The sequence below is a fragment of the Cololabis saira genome, chromosome 23 (genome assembly GCF_033807715.1).
Source record: "Cololabis saira isolate AMF1-May2022 chromosome 23, fColSai1.1, whole genome shotgun sequence".
Taxonomy (NCBI): domain Eukaryota; kingdom Metazoa; phylum Chordata; class Actinopteri; order Beloniformes; family Belonidae; genus Cololabis; species Cololabis saira.
In genome coordinates this window covers 15,721,078-15,739,496 of record NC_084609.1, presented here as the reverse complement: position 1 = coordinate 15,739,496, position 18,419 = coordinate 15,721,078, and the positions used below count along the sequence as shown (strand labels likewise).

Here is an 18,419-nt window from a genome sequence, read left to right as displayed (position 1 = left end):
TTGTGATCCTCTCCAACCAAACCACACACGATGTCTAAAGGGAAAATCTGTCTTTGCACTAATTATTTTCTTTAAATGTCAGGCAAGTCTGGACTGAAGTAGTGATTCTGTTTTTCCTGTTGGTTTTTCTGCAGCACGAGGACCAGAGGAGTCTTGAGTGGCTTGACATTTTCCTGAACCTTAGCTTGCTGCTGTTTCCGTGCAAAAGAAAAGGTCTCAGCACAAGAGAAACAAAGCTGATTAAAAACGACCCGAGTGAGCAGCGGGATTGTGAATCTCCTCTGGCTCGCTGCAGTGAACCTGAGGATAAGCTGAAGATGAGACAAACCGCACAAAAGATCATTTAAGATGCCTAAATCTGACACACTCCACGGCAAATCCAGCGAGAGCTGACACAGGCGCTCGCTTAGGAACAAACGTGGATCAAGAGCAGCAGCGTCAACCGGTTTTATCCCGTGACCTTTGTGCTGAAAAGGATACAAGAAAGGATCAAAGTGTGGGGGAGATCCTGGATAAAGGGAAGGTTTGTCTAAATGTAAACAGAGATAACCTCAGGTGAAGGGGTTTGTTTACTGGCCGTGGTCCAAGAATGACTAGTTTACGCTGATGTGAAAATCCAATCACATCCAGTTTGTTCTCCTGCTGTACATAAACACCCTTCATTAAACTTTGACTTTATAGTATTATATAAAAACAAATGCTCGCTGGTTAGTTTGCCTTATCTCTGGATATTTAATTGCAAAAACACAGAGGTCACCTGTGCAGCAAAGCAGATGCAAATTAAGGCAATTTAGGCTGAAAAAGCCCCACAAAAATCCAGGAGGGACCCCACAAGGTGGAGCAATGGAGAGCATTTCTCTCTTTTATTGTCCGTCAGACATTTTCTCCTCCTGGTACTTCTAAGAAAATATTAAGGATTTTCTTCTTCTCTGAACTTGAGGCTTAAAAAATCTTCTGCTTTCTCTATTATAGATCTCATGCAAACAAATGTGTAATTTATGCTGTTGGACTGCCTAAATCTGTCCTTTTGGACCGGATGAGCCTAACAGCAGGAAGTGGGGATCTCTTATCTCTGATTCCGGACAGAATGAAGGAATTACTGGACGTGATCTGAAACAGATGTGGACACTGAATGAAAGAACATCAGCGTGAAGCCTGACATACTGAGGAGGGAGTGAGGCTAACGCATGTCGATAGGCAGCAGGCTGAACTCACGTTGTAATGAGCCAGCGTGTTGAGTCTCTTCCAGCGTCCCTCTTTCTGGGATGTGAGATCGAGGTCGGACAGGATCTGACCTGTGGATCCAGGACGCCACTCTGTGGAGAGATGAAAATAAACTTATAACTGGAACTGCTACAACTGCAAATGTTCCTATGTTGCTGCATGCCTTCAGTCATTTTAGCACCAAAACATTCAGATGTTTCCTCTGAGACCTGGGAGAAAAATAATCCACACTCATGTTTAGTCTTCAGACTGGAACGCATATGGTGCCTGGAACCACTTTATCATTTCTGCAAATTAAAGTCTAAACATGACCTAGATTCTTAAATATTATTTTGGATAGAAAATCATTTTAGAGATATTTAAGACAAATAAGTCCTTGATTTATATAGCTAAAAAAAACAAGTAAATGTATAATATTTATGACTTGAGCTTTGTGGAACAGTGTCGGGTTTATGAATATGGATCATATTGCTGTATTTCCAGCACCTTAACCCTGCAGTGGTCGACCCTGAGTGTTCTGTAGTGTAAATAATGACGTTTGTGTCTCACCCAGCGCAACACTCTCCACCTTTGGTCTCTGAGAATACGGCAGATTCCTGTACACCTGATCGATGATCTTCTCTTTCACCTGGACGGCCAAAGTGCACAGTCTTACTCGCTAATGTATATGCCCAAACATTAATGACATGCACAACAACGCTAGAATAAAGAGAAATATCCTGAAAAGGGGACTTCTAAATAGTGGTAAGTCAGTACATTTACACTCTGGACCACATGAACCAACATTCGGCTAATTTTCAACCATTTTCTTGGATCAATTGCCTCAAAAAAAAAAAAAAAAGTGTCAATACAAATCCAATCCAGTCAATCTAAACTCAACAGAAATGGCTCTTGGGCTGCCTCTGCTACCAAACACTGACGTAAACTCACCTGAGTGATGGAGTCACAGTTCAGCACCTTCACGGGAGTCACATCTGGCCCCTCCCCGTGCACCAACACCTGCAGAGTCTGGAACAAACACACACTCGTCAGTCTCACCTTCATCCGGATTCAGACAGAAACTCTACTCTGATCTTTTTTCGCACTACGACTACCCAACTGCTTTACATGAACACACAAACACAGAACTTCAAAACCCTCCCCAAATCCCCAAATAAAAAAAAAAGAGAGAGAGAGAAAACATAAATAACAAATAAATGAGGTTGAGAGGCAAGATAGACAACAGTAAGCACTGACAGCAAAAAAAAAGCGTATAAATCTACAACCCGTCCATCATAGAGGTTGACAATGTGTCCATATATGCCAAATAGGGTTGCCACATCTCGAAAAAATTACATATACACTCAGGAAAGACTATCAAACTTTTATAAAGTGGAACACAGCTATTCATTTCTGAAACCCATCTTCCTATAGAAAGATGGGAGTCAGACGTCCATGTGATGGCAATACACTTCCTGGCAGCACACAAGGCCAGAGCGAGAAACGTCTTTTGAGCTTTTCTTAAATCGAGCATCAATATTTGTAGTATCTCCTAATAAGCATGTTTTGTGGATGAGCAATAACTTCCTAAAACTCAACGGCAATAAAACTGAGGCTCTTCTCATCGGCTCCAAATCCACCCTCACCAAGTCACAACCCTCTCCCGCCCTTCCCATCATCATCGACGGCTTCCCGGTACCCTTTTCCCCCCACGTCAAGAGTCTCGGCGTCATTCTGGACAATACACTCTCATTTGCACCTCACATCCACAACATCACCCGGACTGCATTCCTCCACCTCCGCAACATCTCCAGACTCCGTCCAGCACTGTCCCAATCCAGCACAAAATTCTGGTCCACTCATTCGTCACATCCCGTATCGATTACTGTAATGCTCTCCTCACTGGCCTCCCAACCAAACTCACCAACAAACTACAACTCATTCAGAACTCGGCCGCCCGGATCATCACCCGCATCAAGTCATCTGACCACATCACCCCCGTCCTTATCCAACTCCACTGGCTCCCAGTCCAATACCGCATCATTTACAAAAACCTCCTCCTCACCCACAAAGCCCTTCACAACCTAGCCCCCACCTACCTCTGTGACCTACTGAAAGAATACACCCCCTCCCGTACCCTCCGCTCAACCTCTGCTGGACTTCTTTTCACTCCCACCTCACACCTTAGCAGCATGGGTGCCCGAGCTTTCAGTTGTACGGCACCCAGACTCTGGAACTCCCTCCCCCCATACATAAGACAAATAGACTCCATCACCACATTCAAAACGCAACTCAAGACTCACCTGTTTAAACTTGCCCATTCACTTTGACCGGTCACCACACACTACTTCCCACCATACTGTTGCGTTACCTGTACTGTTGCACCTCGGTTGTCCATTGTATATGTGTCTGTATTATAATTTCTATTGTATTTCTATTGTATTTCCTGTATTTGTATTTCTATTGTATTTTTGTTTTGTTTTATTCTGTAAGGTGACCTTGGGTGACTTGAAAGGCGCCGCTAAATAAAATGAATTATTATTATTATTATTATTATAACCAAGTGCAGTGCAGGAATGAGCCCTCTTCTATCCCACCTCTAAAACACAGGCTGGATATCTCAGGTTTATATTTATGCAATTTCAGTGGCGTAAGATAGGACTGATGGAGAAAGTTATAATAGGTCAGCCTGTATCTGGAGTTAATCCCAACTGCTTTCCTAGATTAAATTATATATTTCTCAGCTAATGTCTGCAGGTGTAGTGGTGCTTGTGGATCTGGCTGCTTGCTTCAGTTTCAGCTGCTGTGGTGGTAAAAGCCTCTCAGTTGGCAGTTAATTAGGTTTATAACAGTCCTGCAATGAATTCTATCTTCACGAAGGCTATTTCAGCTTCGAGCTGTTGGTTCACAATGGGGAAGTATCACGAAACAGCACCGCAGCGCTTCAGATAGAACTTATCAGCAGGCCACAGGAGTTCAGGGATGCAGTAGCTTCAGTAATACTCAGCTGACACAAAAGTCTCTGAACGCATTATTAAAAACTGAAGGGGCGCTTGAACAACGACAGCCACAATGTGCACAGTCATGCAGAGATATTTCTTATTCATGTGCAACATGCTGGAGGACGACAGTGCATGCTGCGTGGCGTTCAGGCTCAGCAGGAGCTGGTGAACTCTGGTTCCTCTTTAAATGTGCCGGTTATGTGCCTGAGCAGACGACGCTGCTGAGGGAGCAGACTCGGTGGCAGCAGCAGCAGTTTACTGTGATACGTCATACAGCTCAGTCCTCCTCCCGAGGATCAGACCAAACAACCAGGATATGGATTCATGCTAAATATTGCCAAGGATTGCAGAGCTTAATATGAAAAGAGGAATAAGTAGCTCAGAAGATTCCCTCCGTGAGCTTTTGGCAGCCGTGTAGTGGCCAGAAAATGGGAAGAGAACTGACAGTATGGTTGTTACTAAAAATCTATCTTCAATTAAATGCTTCCTCTAAAGTTGAACCAACAGCTAAGCTGTCATATATATTGCAGGACTAACGTAGCCACAGTAACGTAGAATGTTTTGAGTGGCAGTTAATGCGTTGTTGCCTTGGTTACTGAGACCCTCTTCTTATGCCGGTTAGTTAGATATTTTGTGCTTGTCAATAAATCAAACTAGTATGTGATTCCAGCACCGCCGTGCTACCTGAACTGCTGCTCTCAATGCCATTTCCGGGTCACGTAAACCCGACCAATTAAATATTAAAATCAAATCCTGTGGTTCGTTTTTTCATTTCGTATTTTTGATCCAAGTCTAAAATTGAAGTATGAAAAACCAGGCATTGTTTCGTCAAAAAAACAAAATAAAAATGCACTTTTAATTTTTGATTGACAACTGAAAATAGAAAGAACAAATGATACACAGATTGTTGAGTCCCCCACTGACCTGTTCTTTTGTCTAGTTGTTTTTGTTTGCTCTCTTCATGTCTGTGCTTTACCTTTGCTTTGTTATAAAAACTATCATAAAAATAAATTTAAAAAACATATTTAAAGATAAACTACAGTATGTTATGGCCTTTTTCTCAGAAAGGTCCCAAACTGAGTAAAATGACGTGAAAATATCAAAGCAGCAACACGAATAATTGGTTGGATTTACTGAAAAGGAAAGAAGTTTAAATGCTTCTTATTTTGCCTCCTTTATGAAAGAACTTGACCTTTTATGAAACAGATCAATCCTTGCAGCCGCAGCATTTAAAGCTACGTCCAGTGATTTTCATCCATTCACTCTTTTGTATAGAAATACGACAGGAAGGAGAGTGTGAGCAGATGTGACTTCATCTTTTAATTTTGTGCCCTTTTCCTGATATTTTGAACTTATAATCATCGCCCCGTGTTTTCTTTGGGTACTTTGTTTTTCTCCCAAAGTCTAAAAAACAAACAAACGTGAAATGAAAACAAGAAAACAAGACTAATCGATGAGTCAGTGTGAGGGCTTGTGTTTGTCTATAAAACCCTGACAGGACTGACAACCTGTCCAGACTGGGACCTTAGAAAAATTCTCCAATCCACAAACTCAAGGACAAACCCTGGGGCTGTGGCTACTGGACATCATTGTTTGGGTGTGTACTAACCAGTACAGAGTACTCCACATCGTCCCCTAGCAGCCCCGTGTCGTTCAGCGTGTATTTGGCTTTCTTCATCTTGGCGTCCACTGGACCTTTCTCCACCTGGTGCTTCAGCGCTTTGAACAGTTTATATAAAGGCTCTCCAGCAGAGTCCTAAAACAGAAAAATTGAGGCGTCAGATCGACACCCATGACCGCTGACTGCAAACCTTTTCAAATGCTGACACCTGGATTACACCTGGTATTAACATCCATTTTCCTGTGAGCTGCATGCAAATTAACTAACAATAAAATGGCGATAGTTACAACAATTTGATATGACATCTTTGAGGTAGGTTTTGCAAAGGCAGAATCCAGCTGTTCATAAAATTATTTTCTATCATAACTTCTTTTCTACAAAATAAAACACCTGAACGAACCAAACAAAGATTTGGTATTTTTTTGTTGTTGAACTGACCAACGAGGCCAACAAACCAAATGAAAGATAACCAGCTAAAGCTTTCTGTTGAACTACTCTCCCACAATTCTACTTCAGCAATTACACTTAGAACTACCAGAAAAATGCCAAAATGTTCTGAAAAGTAAGGAATTTGTTGTTTTTTTTAGCTGCAAAACTTTTGCATTCAGACTTTTGCTAGACTTTAAAGTAGGCTGTGAGAGCACTCCTCTAGTTAAAGCACAGTAAAGTGAATTAATTCTCTCATTAAAGATGGCTATTTAATACTGACTTACAGAATAATGTTTTTTCTGTTTAATAACGTTATCTGACTCTTAATTTGGAGTTGTTGGTTTTGGAAAATGCCAGAAATTAAATGAATTTGAGTCCACTGGCTGACCCAACTAAGGACATGATAAATATCTGTGGTGAAAACTTGTGTGAACACTTTCAGTCGGGGAAGCTCAAAACACAGCACGGTTCAAGTAAAGGTTTCAGTAAGAGCCGGACATAAGAGATGAGGCAAGTCTGGCAGGAAAGAGATGTGAGCAAAAGAAGAAAGACGAAAAATCGAAGAACACAAACAACAGGCAGTTAGTGAAAGAATCTGTGTTACCCTCAGGAACTGATACAAGCAGATGGACATCCAGTTACAAAGCATCCTCTCCACCACCGTCTCAGACCTACACACACACACAGAGGCAACACGTATAAACATTTGACCTACACATAAACTCGGAGAATTACTTGTACAGAGATATCCTCAGTACACTGATGCACACAGACACATCTCAGTGAAACCCTCTAGCAGAACCTCACTGACATCCTCTTGTTGTAAGTGCAGGAGGAACCAATGTCACCTTAGGAAATACATCCCTTAATGACAATTCAGACAAATAAACCTGTTTGCTGTGTAGTTTGTTCTGGACTGAAACCTTCCATCAATCCCCTGGTTGCTGGTCCTCACCTCCTGAGCATCAGCTTGGGGTTCTTGTTCTGCACGTGTTCGTCCATCAGCTCCAGCAGCAGCGTCCTCATGATGTCCGTGTAATACTCCAGTTTGCCGTGCAGCGCCACCGTCAGCAGCGAGGCAAAGTAGCCGCGAGACCGAGCGTTAAAGTCCGGCCGGCTCTCTAATGTGTGGATGAACTTTTTCCAAGAAAAAACACAAGAGATATGAGCAAGTTTTTTAAATATACATTTCACATACCATGGACACATCATTTTAACCAAACAAGGACCGTTTTATGTTTTTTTAATGGATTCTTGAACTGCTGCTTGTTTCTATGACCAGAAAAAAATGATGTGGAGTTAAAGAAACAAGCACTTTGTTTTTGTTTTAAATACCATTTTAGTCTCCCAAATTATGCTTTATTTCCACTGATGTTTAAACTTCAGTTCAAATACAGTATCATCGTTATCATTTTACTGATTTAAAACATTATTTTAGGCTTTTCCTTTGTTGATGGATTTTTTTTATTTTTATTTTTTTTTAAGATGAGGACTGTACTGTCTACTGCATGTTGACATTTGTTTGAATACATGGATTTTATAAATGTATGCCTTTTAAGGGTTAGATAGTAACAAGGTTCAGGTCCAGATTATTTTTTCTGGGGTCTATTTGGGCTGTAGCAGATTAACACACAAAACAAACAAAGACATAAAAAGATGAGTAAATAATAAAGAACAAGAGTGGGAGTAATGTTACTAAAGCATATTGATATTTTCTGACATTAAATGTGTTAATTTTTAACAAGGAAACCAAACAATTTACAAGAAAGTGAAGAAGTGAGGCATTGGGTGCCAAAGTTATTTCTCTTAATTTTATGAATTCACTTGTTCACTCTTTGAGAGTCTATTTTATTTTACTTTGGTTACTTCAATCTCACAGAAATATCAGCTTGAAAAACAAGCTATTATTTGTGAAAGCATTTCACTCCTAAAATTGAAATAGCACAATGTCATATTTCTGCAGGTTCTTGACTGGCATTCATGTTGATTCTCTTATTTTCTGCCACGTGCACATGTGCCTGGATCCACTTTGAAACATTTCTGCATGTAAATTGTGGTGGTAGTACATTTTAGTTAAAATATTAGTTCTAAAACGGAGGTTTTGACAGTAAGAAAGGTCACCAGTATTACGAGGGCCTGTCTGCTGGAAGACTGCAGTTTTACAACAACAAAACCAAAAAGCTTCAACAGTAACTGGAACTAAATAAGAACTGGCTTAAAAAAATAGAGAAATGAAAACAGAGCATGGCAGAGAGAAATAAAACAACCAAAATAAGGAAAAATATATTCATTAAAATCTTCAAACTCACATTAATAAGAAAGGTTTTACTGTTCAGCAGGTTGGAGAACTGGTTAAGAGCTTGAGCCACGATAGCCCTGCGGGCTTCTGGGATTTGTACTTTTCCTGTGATCATGGGGTCGTTGGCACCCTCTTTGGACGGCAGAAAAAAGCTCCGGTCGGTGTAGTTTTTGTAGTCTAGGAAGGGCATCCTGGCTTCGCTCAGGTCACTGGTGTGGTCCTCCATTTCAATCATCAGATCTGACAGACACCAGAAGAAAAAAAGATGGTTACACAAAAGGATTTACAAAAACATTAAATAAATAAAAAAATGGAGAGAATGATGAAGAATGATGAAGAAATACAACTTCTATAATGTATTGAGGAAACAGCAGGTGCAGCAAAACAGAGAGGAAGTGGACATGTATCCTGGAGGGAAGAGGAATGGAGGTCAGAAGCAGGTGGAAGCAGCGACCAACACACAGGAAGCACAGCTGGAGGTGGCGGAGCTGAAGATGAGGATTTTCTTTAGGAGTGATGAGGATGGACAGGATAAAGAACGAGCTCATGAGAGGAACAGTCAGGGTCTTGGAGATAGTAAGAGAGGCTAGATTGAGACAGAGAGCAGAGAGATAGATTCTAGAGATGGAGATGCCAGGCAGGACAAATAAAGGATGGAGGTGGTGAAGGAGGAATTGCAAATTGGCTGATGCGACGGAGGGAAGCGAACGCCTAAAGGAGAAAACCTGAAAGATTTTAGAAAAGAAAAGTTAGTTTTTGTTCCCTTTGCTTTTTGTTTGTTTTTTTCAAATGTGGGCCTACACATACTCTAAGAAATAATTTTCCTGAACCCGTTTCTATGTCTCCATAGATCTGTACCAGAAGGTTTGTGTCACTCTGCCTCGACATTCCCACTCTGCAGACGCCCCATGTTGAACGACAAAGCTGTCAGATTAATCAGAAAACAGTTCACAGAGCTTGCTAAAAAGACCTGAAGGGAAGTTTCTGATGCCTGCACCGAAGTACTGCAGGGTTTGCTGAAAAGTGTTGGCAGAAGTTCGCAATATGACGGTGAGCTGTCACAGCGACACCAGTCGACACACTGAACAAAACTTGCAAAAAGGTGATGGTAAACGGTAAAAAAAAAACCCTCAACATGGAGCTCTGACTGAGGCATGTGTCAGGGAAACTCTTAAATTGTGCTCCTTTGTTCTTGTTTGGTGCTATTCAAGTTTTTATGTTGAAAGTTTTTCCTCCACCCACTCTTACTTCTTGACTTCTGTCATAAGATCTTCCAGGTGTCAGGTGAGCATCCATACCTGTGAACTCTTTCTTGCATCGATCTCGGACACTTTCCTCCAGAGTCTCCAGCTGATGCCTGACCTTCTCATATTCCCGTTCTGCCTGCTGGCTCTTTCTCCTGTTCACACACACACACACACACACACACACACACACACCAAAAGAATGTGAAACCCACCAAACAAACACACCTCTCTGTACCCAGGTGCATCTTTTTGGACTCTTCATCGAACCTGTAGCAGTAGACGGACACGGCGATGAAGAGCAGCATCGGCACGATGACTGCAGGGATGATTATACTGAGGGAAATGTCGTCTTTTCTGGCGTAGTAGACTGAATCCACTACCCACTCGCCGTGACCAAACTTCACCTGCAACGAAGCAGAGAGGGTTCGGATTATTCATGTTTTGGGGGAATAAATTCTCCTCCGTCTTCTAAAACAGCCCAGCAATGAGCAGTTTGAAATTATTTATATTATTTTTCTTGTGCAAGGGGAATTATGTTTTTCTTAAACTACATTAAATTACTTCTAACACTTCATAAAGAAGAAAAACCATGCAACGCTTTTCTTTCTGTCACTAAGTCCTACAGCGGGAGGAGACGCGTCACGTCGGGAACGAGCTGCTCACAGGCGGCTTTGCAAATAAAAAAAAACATAAAAAAGACTCCCCTACAGTATGTCAGTGTTAATATTGTGGCCTTTCGTGCAGCGTCTTTGTCTTCGCTTCAGCCCCTTGGAGACTTTATCCTTGTTCACTGAATGTTAGTTGTGGACCACATCCTCTACCCTCCTGGTTTAAATGTCAACATGATTTAAATCTCACCATGAAATTTTCATTCCTCACCTGAAATGCAAATAGTTTACAGTATATATAGAACTATTTCAGCTAATGGGTGCAGATCCAATGAACAGTAGTTTGTCTTTACCACAAGCTCCAGCAGGTCATTCGTTGTGTCTCTGCGCTGGCGTTTGGACTTGGCTCTGGGCTGTGACGAAGGTGCGTCCAGGATCAGTTTATCATCCTGAATAATGTGGAGAGAAAAAGGAAATATAAAAAACAATAGGTAGGTTCTATCATGACTAAACTACTTCAGATACATGTTTTACTTTCATTATCAATGGAGACAAATGGAAAATGACACCTTCCAGCATTGTATAGTGATTTCCCTGTCTCAATATAACCACAAGAGTGTATATGTGAACACCACACAAGAGAAGGAAAAAAAAACCACCAACAACCAAGCAGTGGGAGACCAGAAACACGTTCCCAAAACTTAAAAGTCTGCAAAGTTTTCGTCTGTCGAATTCAACCGCTGCTTTGCTCAGAATACAAAAGTGGATAAAAATGAAGGAGATACATTTTTAGGTGTGTCTGAACACGCGATCAAAGCTGAAGGTGCGGAAGAGTTCTGTTTTTGTCAGATGATGTCTTGCTGTGAGTTCCTGGCTTCACTGATTCGCTTTCATCAGAAAGCTGATTGATTTTTCAGAGCGGAGATCAAACTTTAAAACGTGGCCGAGTGATGCCGTTCTGGAAGCCTGTGATTCTGCAGCATGACAGCATCACCCACAACAGTTGGAGGTAGAAAAGAAACTCAGCCGAACCGACGCTGATGCAGCCTCGCATCCTATGCCTTTGATAAAACGTCGGTATCTGCCGCACATTAACAGTCTAAATCCATCATAAACCCCTTTGTAAACCTATGCAGCTTTGTTTTCTCCCTTCTAACGGGCACAATATACCTGTAGTATGTTAACGTGGCAGTAGGCATCCCCAACAAACGCCAGGGCCTCACTGGCAGTCATTGCCTTGGAGAATCCCCGACCCTGACAAAAGGAAGATGGAGAGAGGGAAGTCAGCGGACTGATGCGGAGATAAAAGAGTTACAAGTTTGAAATTCAACTGTCTGCCCTCACCGTCACAATGATGATGCTGGTCTCCGAGATCACTTTCTTGTCCAGCTTGTTGAAGGAGGGGTCAGAGTGATAGTTGAAGGTCTTGAGTTCCTCCAACACGTTGTCCAGCTGCAGGACGGTCTTGAGGGACTGGCCGTCATTGCAGCAGTTCACCGACGGGGAGTGAAACTGCAGCACGGTGTCGTTCTTACTCAGAGCCTCCTGGACAAACTGGGCGAGAAAAGACAAGAACGTCTTTATCCTCACGGACCGCCGAAAAAGCTGATTGTGATGTGACAGTGTACTCCTGCTGTTTGGTTTAAGTTGTTTTAGATGATCATATTCATTCTTTTGGTTTAAAAAAAATGAAATATAAAAAAGGATTTTAAACTGTACTTGTTCCTTTGCTGTTCATCCGTCCCTGTCGTGTCAGCAGAGGGATGTTTACCAAGATGACACAACACCCTCATTAAACGGTCCATGTTACACTCATTAACAAGTTACTTATTTTGCTTATGAACCAGTGGAAGAGGTTTAAATTCCGTAATCTTTGTGAAAATTACTTTTCCTATTGCCTATTGTTGCAGCAGCTCTTATCACCCACCTTTGAGGAAAATTCAATGCAGGATGATTGGAAAGCGGGTTTTGATAAAGATGCAGAAGCTGGATAATAATCACTGAAGGCTGCGGATCTGAGCCGCGCAATTATTGACGTATTTTGCTGGCAGCAGTGACCGCCAAACAAACTAACGGGCTTCTCAGTCTCTGAGGTTGAACTTTAGACACCAACATGATTGATTAATTCATTTATTATTTCTTAATATTTTTTTTATCAATGGATGGTGAAGCTAAATCTCATCCCAGTAATTTCAGTAATTCATTGAGCTTGATTTGTTAAGAAATCTTTCCAAATGAAGACAGACAACTGTTATAAGACAACATTCTGATCAATGACTAGATGCTGGAGTTTTGATAGTTTAAGTCTGTACAATGTATATATATATATATATATATATATATATATATATATATATATATATATATATATATATAAATAAATATGTGTAATATAAGTGTAAGTGGTAGGGTTAAAAAAAGGATGATGCAGAAGAGTAAAGTAGATCACTAAGCTCATCTGGAAGTGAATTAAATAGATGTGTTGCAGTAATAAAGGAGGAAATAAAAGCAGATGTGGGGAGGAAATAAAAGGCCACTCTAAACCAATGAATAAGCTCCATCCATCAGCCTTCGCAGGTTCTGAGCTCTGTTGTTTTGTATCAATCACAGCAGAAGGGATTACATCGATTTCCATTGTTTCCTGATATTTAACCTTACGCCGGGCACCGGTTTCTCAACAATAAGCGGTGTGTGAAAAACTAAGCACATTCTTAACGCTTCCAGAGGAATTAAGAGGGTAAGCAGCAGGCAGATTAACTGATGGTGAGCAAACAGACATTTTGGAAGTCGTCATGTTGTGTTAACACAATGCAAAGGAGGAAAGATAGGAAAGAAGTCTTATTTCCAAACAAAATGGAGTCCATCATTCTACAGGGAGAAAGATGATCATCCCATGAATGGACTTGCCAAAGAGATTACGACAAGGTAAAACATAAGAATAAAACACAGGTGCTCAAGTTTGCCAAGCTGCCTCTGAAAAACCCTGAAGAATTCTGAATGTGAGTATAAAGTTGATCTGTCAAGCACAGTGGTGGAGGGGTGATGGTTTGGGTTTATTTTGCAGTCACCAACATGAACATCATCTCCTCTGAATACCAAAGTATTTTAAAGCTAAAAGGGTATTTCATCTCTGTGAGAGCTAAAGCCTGGCTCAGAACAACTGCCAGGGTGTTACAAGAGTCCAGTCAGGCCTGATTTAAAGTATATGAACTAAAGCAATGTTAAAAGAATAAACAAGTCCAGAGTCTTCAAACTATAATTCATGATTTTATCCTTTTGTGTTACAACTCTTAACTGTGTGATACCTTTGATATTAAATTGTTCTCATACTTTAGTGTCATGAAGTGAAGAAAGTTATGAAGCTCAGGGCTGTACTGTTCATGAAAACACAGTTTTGACAAGCCAGTAAGTCATTTCTATCAAGGAGAATAAATAAGAAAATAAAAAAACAACACTTGCAGCTGTTTAATCTTCAGAGCTACTAAACTGACCCCAAAGTATTCGTATCAAATATAATAGTGTGTGTGGCTTTAGGTCCCAAAAGAGCAGCTGTGACAGTGTGACAGTGTGACGGATTCATCTTCTCACATCTTCAGGAATAAAAAGCGCTCTCACCTCGACAGGTCTGCTGCTCTGTGAAGACTCGTCTCCGGCAGGCAGGACTCTCATCGTGGCTGATTGGATCAGGTCAAACCCGGTGCCAGTCACCACAATCCTTCGGCCACCGCTTCACACAAACGCACAAATGCGTGTTAAAAAAGTACCTTCATATGGACAGTTTTCTAGAGGATTATGTTAATACTTTGCTTTACGCTCTGGCAGAATTAGTGTCTTCTCTCCACATATATGAAGATGTTTTGCAGAGAGGAGGTTTGGTAATTCTTTTTTAATGTTACAGTTTGAGTTTTATGAAAAAAATAAAGTTTGACATTTTCAGTGCACTAAGGAACTTAAAATGAACTAAATATGACAGCAAATTTTTTTCAGAGTCAACGATATTCATTTGTTTACTTGCTGGGTTTTTGAATTAACATTTTAATCTCAAGCATTTGACAAGAAAGAAAAATCCAACCTGACTTTCATTCATCCTCACAAACACACTCACCATACAAAGCTGGTTTTAGGGTTATAATCTGTGATCTTGGGGTTTTCGCAGTACTGGAAGGCGTCTGGAATATCTTTGGTGGTGTTTTTTCCGTACTTCACTGACACTTTTAACAACTCCGAGGGGGCTTTCTGTCCACGGTACCAGCCAGTCTTGCAGGTAATGTTTTCACCAAACGTCAGGCTGAAGAGGTGAGCAGATTACCGTGAGCACAGACTCTAACTGTGTGTCAAGAAAAGACAAATAAATGCGACTGCTTACACTTCACAGGGAACGCTCCCGACAGTCACTGCAACGTCGTCCTTTGTTGCCGTGTCCAAGTCTTCTCCTTCAATGGTGATCACGGTTCCTCCAGCCGCTGGGCCTTTTCTCGGACTGACGATATGTGGTTTGGGGTCCTGGTCAGAAAAAGTGAGGACAGCTGATTTTAGTCACTCCTCATTTATAAAACAGCAAAAGATACTTAACTTCTCTCCTAAACTGTTAGACACGTGTGTAATGTCAACTGTATTCAAGTAATGAAAGCACATAAGCGTAAACATGCTTTATTTTTATTTATTCATTTTTTAAAGCATTTTTTCATGCTGGAAAAGAAGTGTGAAACTGTCTTGTTTTCATAGTTTCCTGATTGGTTGTTACTGACAAGATCTATAGGAAGTTGATAGTATTTAAGTCGGTCACTATCTGCAATTTCCTGGAAAATGTCCTCCATAAAATGTTTCCTGTGATCATCCTGCAGCTATAGGAAAGGTTAGCAATATTTAGACCCTCGGGAACAGGAATCTCTGTACAGAATTCTTTACTGCTCATTTAATTCGTTTAGAGATGGATGGCCTGGACCGAACTGTTTGACCAATCGATCCTAAAGCAACTCAGCCACTCTTGCTTAAGTGGCTGAACTCATATATACGTGTTTAAATGTGTTGTATTCTTGCTTCACGGCCAACTTCGCTTGACTGCACTCGAGTTGAAATAGACGGACGCTCAGCTGGTGTCCTTGTACCAACGGTAGAGTCAGTCGTCCAAATGTAGATGAATGTTAAACTGGAAGAGATTTGCTTTTCTTTCACGTGTATCAAACAGGACTGGCTGCAACAAGAAACCATTTGAGTTCATTTTTAAAGCAATGTGCAGAAATGCTTAAGAAAGATCCAAACACAATACTTGTGATGGATAAAACGTAGGAAACGTAATTCATTCATAAAAGCAAAATGAAAAAGGTAAATAAAACAGACTAAAGGTAAGAGACTTCATTAAGCCTGCACTGACGATCAGGGCATGAAGACGCTCATCAATATCAAATGAGTACATGAATAAAACAAAACAAATCAGAAATACCTTTTTTTGAAAATCATCTATCATGTTTTATTTGCACTGGCACCAGAAAGAGGAAATAACTGCTTGAATTCATAAAGATGGATTGAACACACGGATGGTGTGGGGAGACATCAGTTGGATACCAGCTGGCTGCCGTGGGGGAAGGTCTCATTTCCAGGTTGCATCTTTTATCTTTAAGGACCATCCTTTCAGTCTGCTCCACTCAGTATTCGGCTGAGTTTTGCCAGCAATTCAAAGAGCAACACAAGAGTGGATCTGGACTAGGTTTCACAAAATGTGGTTAAAAACTAAATATATACTGATTGTCAGTATCACGTTTTGAGCATTTTTAAGTGATCAAAACGTGATCAAGTGTTTTACAAGATAGGGCAAAAAAACAATTTTGTGTCACACCAACAAATTTGATTGTTTAATCAAAAATGGATGAACTTTCATGTTTGTTTTGGGTTTTGTTCCCCCCCAGGGACTATTATATATCATATTTTCCACACTATAGGGAGCACTTAAAATCCTCTCAATTTTGTCAAAATTCAGCAGTGCGCCTTATGTATGAATTCTTTTTGTGCTTACTGACCTCGAACCAATTTTATGTGCTACACTGCGCTCAAACATCTTTGGTAAGTGAGAAACCGCTGATTTATTGTCGGACCATTTCCAGCTGACACCGGGACGTATCAAAGTCGGACCTTAGCTGGATACGAGTTGCAACGTCAGACAATGTTAGATAACTAACGATGTAGTGCTAGCAAGCAACCATCATCTAGTCAATGTTATGTGAATTGTAATTAGACGTCAAGTAGACCAATTTTCAAATCTATATCATAATCAAATTATAATCAAATGTTGGAATACAACGTTGTTCCACCCTCACACTAACTACAGGTGTCCGCTATCGCTGGCAACGATGAACCAATCAGAGAACAGGACGTAGTACGATGCTTACCTCCGTGGAAGAAGAACAATTTAAAATGTGCAAGTATTTTTCTGTATTAGTTACAACTGAACGAGTTATAGTGAATGAGTTGAATAAAGATAGACTTACCACACAAAGTTTTATACTACGCCTTATAATGCGATGCGCCTAATGGTCTGCAAAATATGTTCTGCCCTGCCCCGAAGCCTATGAGGCAAACTCTATATCTGAATAGTAGCGTCTGAAATAGTAGCTAATTCATTTGAAATATGATACATTATTTCAAATGCCATCACGAGTAAGTGTATAATGTTTCAATACATTTGTACTATTGAAAAAAAAAAAAAAAGAGAGGGAATATTAAGTGTGATTTATACTCGAGGACAAAGCAGCAACAAAATAAATTTGTCTGCAGAATAATTACGGAGCCGTTGAGTGCACTCTGAAAGAAAGTAGATGTCATCAGCTGGAGGCGAAGCTGAAGAAAAAAATATTAAGAAAAACTATAAAGTATAAACTGGAGAATTACAGGAGTATTTTCTAAGTCAGTAAAGCGTGGTGTGGGTTCAGGCATTCTGCTGGTTCGTGTTTCACAGTAGTTCCTGCTGTTTTTGTGGAGAGAGCCGCAAACACAAAAATAAATATCCCCAAAGAGAGACAAAGTCATAACTGTGCTTTGTTGGAAGTTGTGCACCTTCAGAACAGCAACAGAGGAGGCGGCATATATTTCTGGAATATATGAACATAGTCTGCGCGTGAATCAAAAGGAGCTGAAGGCACTTCTGTATTCATGCAGAAAATAAATGCAAACAAACTCGCATCAGAGGTTTTAAAGCACGGATCAAGCAGGAGGCTCATCCTACTTCATCTGTTCACAATGTGTCATCTGAAAACCCGCAACTTTAAACTCAAGTCCGACTGACCTAATAGACGAAAGCATGACTATCAAAACTATATAATAAATCTTGTTTAATTCAGACAGCTTGTCCTTGAGTTCACAAAGGAAGCGTCTTTACTGAGCACGCAAGTGAACCACGTTCATGCACTTGTTTAGTGAATGATGGAAGAACAACATTTTTTTTCAAGAAAACCCAAGGTTTTTTAGATGTGAGGAATATGGCCTTTTAAAGATGAACATTTGTCTGTGTGAATGAGAAAAAAAAACAGCAAATTGGTTCATTCCTTAGACCGAATATGAATGTTGTGGGAGAAAGCTGCTTTTATTTGAAAGGTAGCTCATTTGAATCCAAACTTGGTTCTACAAAAAATCCTTCAGAAAGATGGTTAACTCAACCCCCCCAATGTAAGGTGGAACAATTTCAATATAACTGAATATAAATTAGTCATCTAGCTGTCGGTATCCTTGTCTGTGATGCTGGTTTAATGTTTTGTTTCAATGATAAGAGGAATTAAAAAATGCAGAAATCTAACAATTGAACCCTGAGCTGATTGTTGACAGACGGATTCACTGCCGCTGGAGTAAATTACCCTCTTTGGTCTCAGCAGTTTGCCGCAATTAGTGTTCGTCACCTTAATACAAGCAAACAACAAAACCAAAAGTGAGCTTCCATACTGAACTAACCGGCGGAGCTTTGTTCGGGAAACAAAACAAAGCAGCAGGTGAAAGTTATTTTGATCATATTTGTTTCTCTGT

The 18,419-nt window shown here is 40.5% G+C and overlaps 1 protein-coding gene across 2 annotated transcripts in view; it reads right to left on the bottom strand.

The window, feature by feature from the left end:
• Positions 1 to 18,419, bottom strand: part of LOC133423999 (plexin-B2-like) — a 172,311-nt gene that overhangs the window by 13,603 nt on the left and 140,289 nt on the right. For both annotated transcript variants that reach the window (XM_061714354.1, XM_061714355.1), the window contains 15 exons: positions 14,776 to 14,912; positions 14,515 to 14,697; positions 14,025 to 14,136; positions 11,754 to 11,963; positions 11,580 to 11,663; positions 10,763 to 10,858; positions 10,069 to 10,205; positions 9,853 to 9,953; positions 8,565 to 8,794; positions 7,211 to 7,392; positions 6,860 to 6,926; positions 5,815 to 5,961; positions 2,155 to 2,232; positions 1,774 to 1,852; positions 1,216 to 1,316 (listed from right to left, as the gene is read on the bottom strand). In XM_061714354.1, coding sequence (XP_061570338.1) covers positions 1,216 to 1,316; positions 1,774 to 1,852; positions 2,155 to 2,232; positions 5,815 to 5,961; positions 6,860 to 6,926; positions 7,211 to 7,392; positions 8,565 to 8,794; positions 9,853 to 9,953; positions 10,069 to 10,205; positions 10,763 to 10,858; positions 11,580 to 11,663; positions 11,754 to 11,963; positions 14,025 to 14,136; positions 14,515 to 14,697; positions 14,776 to 14,912 — 1,944 coding nt within the window. The remainder of the gene's footprint in view (positions 1 to 1,215; positions 1,317 to 1,773; positions 1,853 to 2,154; positions 2,233 to 5,814; positions 5,962 to 6,859; positions 6,927 to 7,210; positions 7,393 to 8,564; positions 8,795 to 9,852; positions 9,954 to 10,068; positions 10,206 to 10,762; positions 10,859 to 11,579; positions 11,664 to 11,753; positions 11,964 to 14,024; positions 14,137 to 14,514; positions 14,698 to 14,775; positions 14,913 to 18,419) is intronic.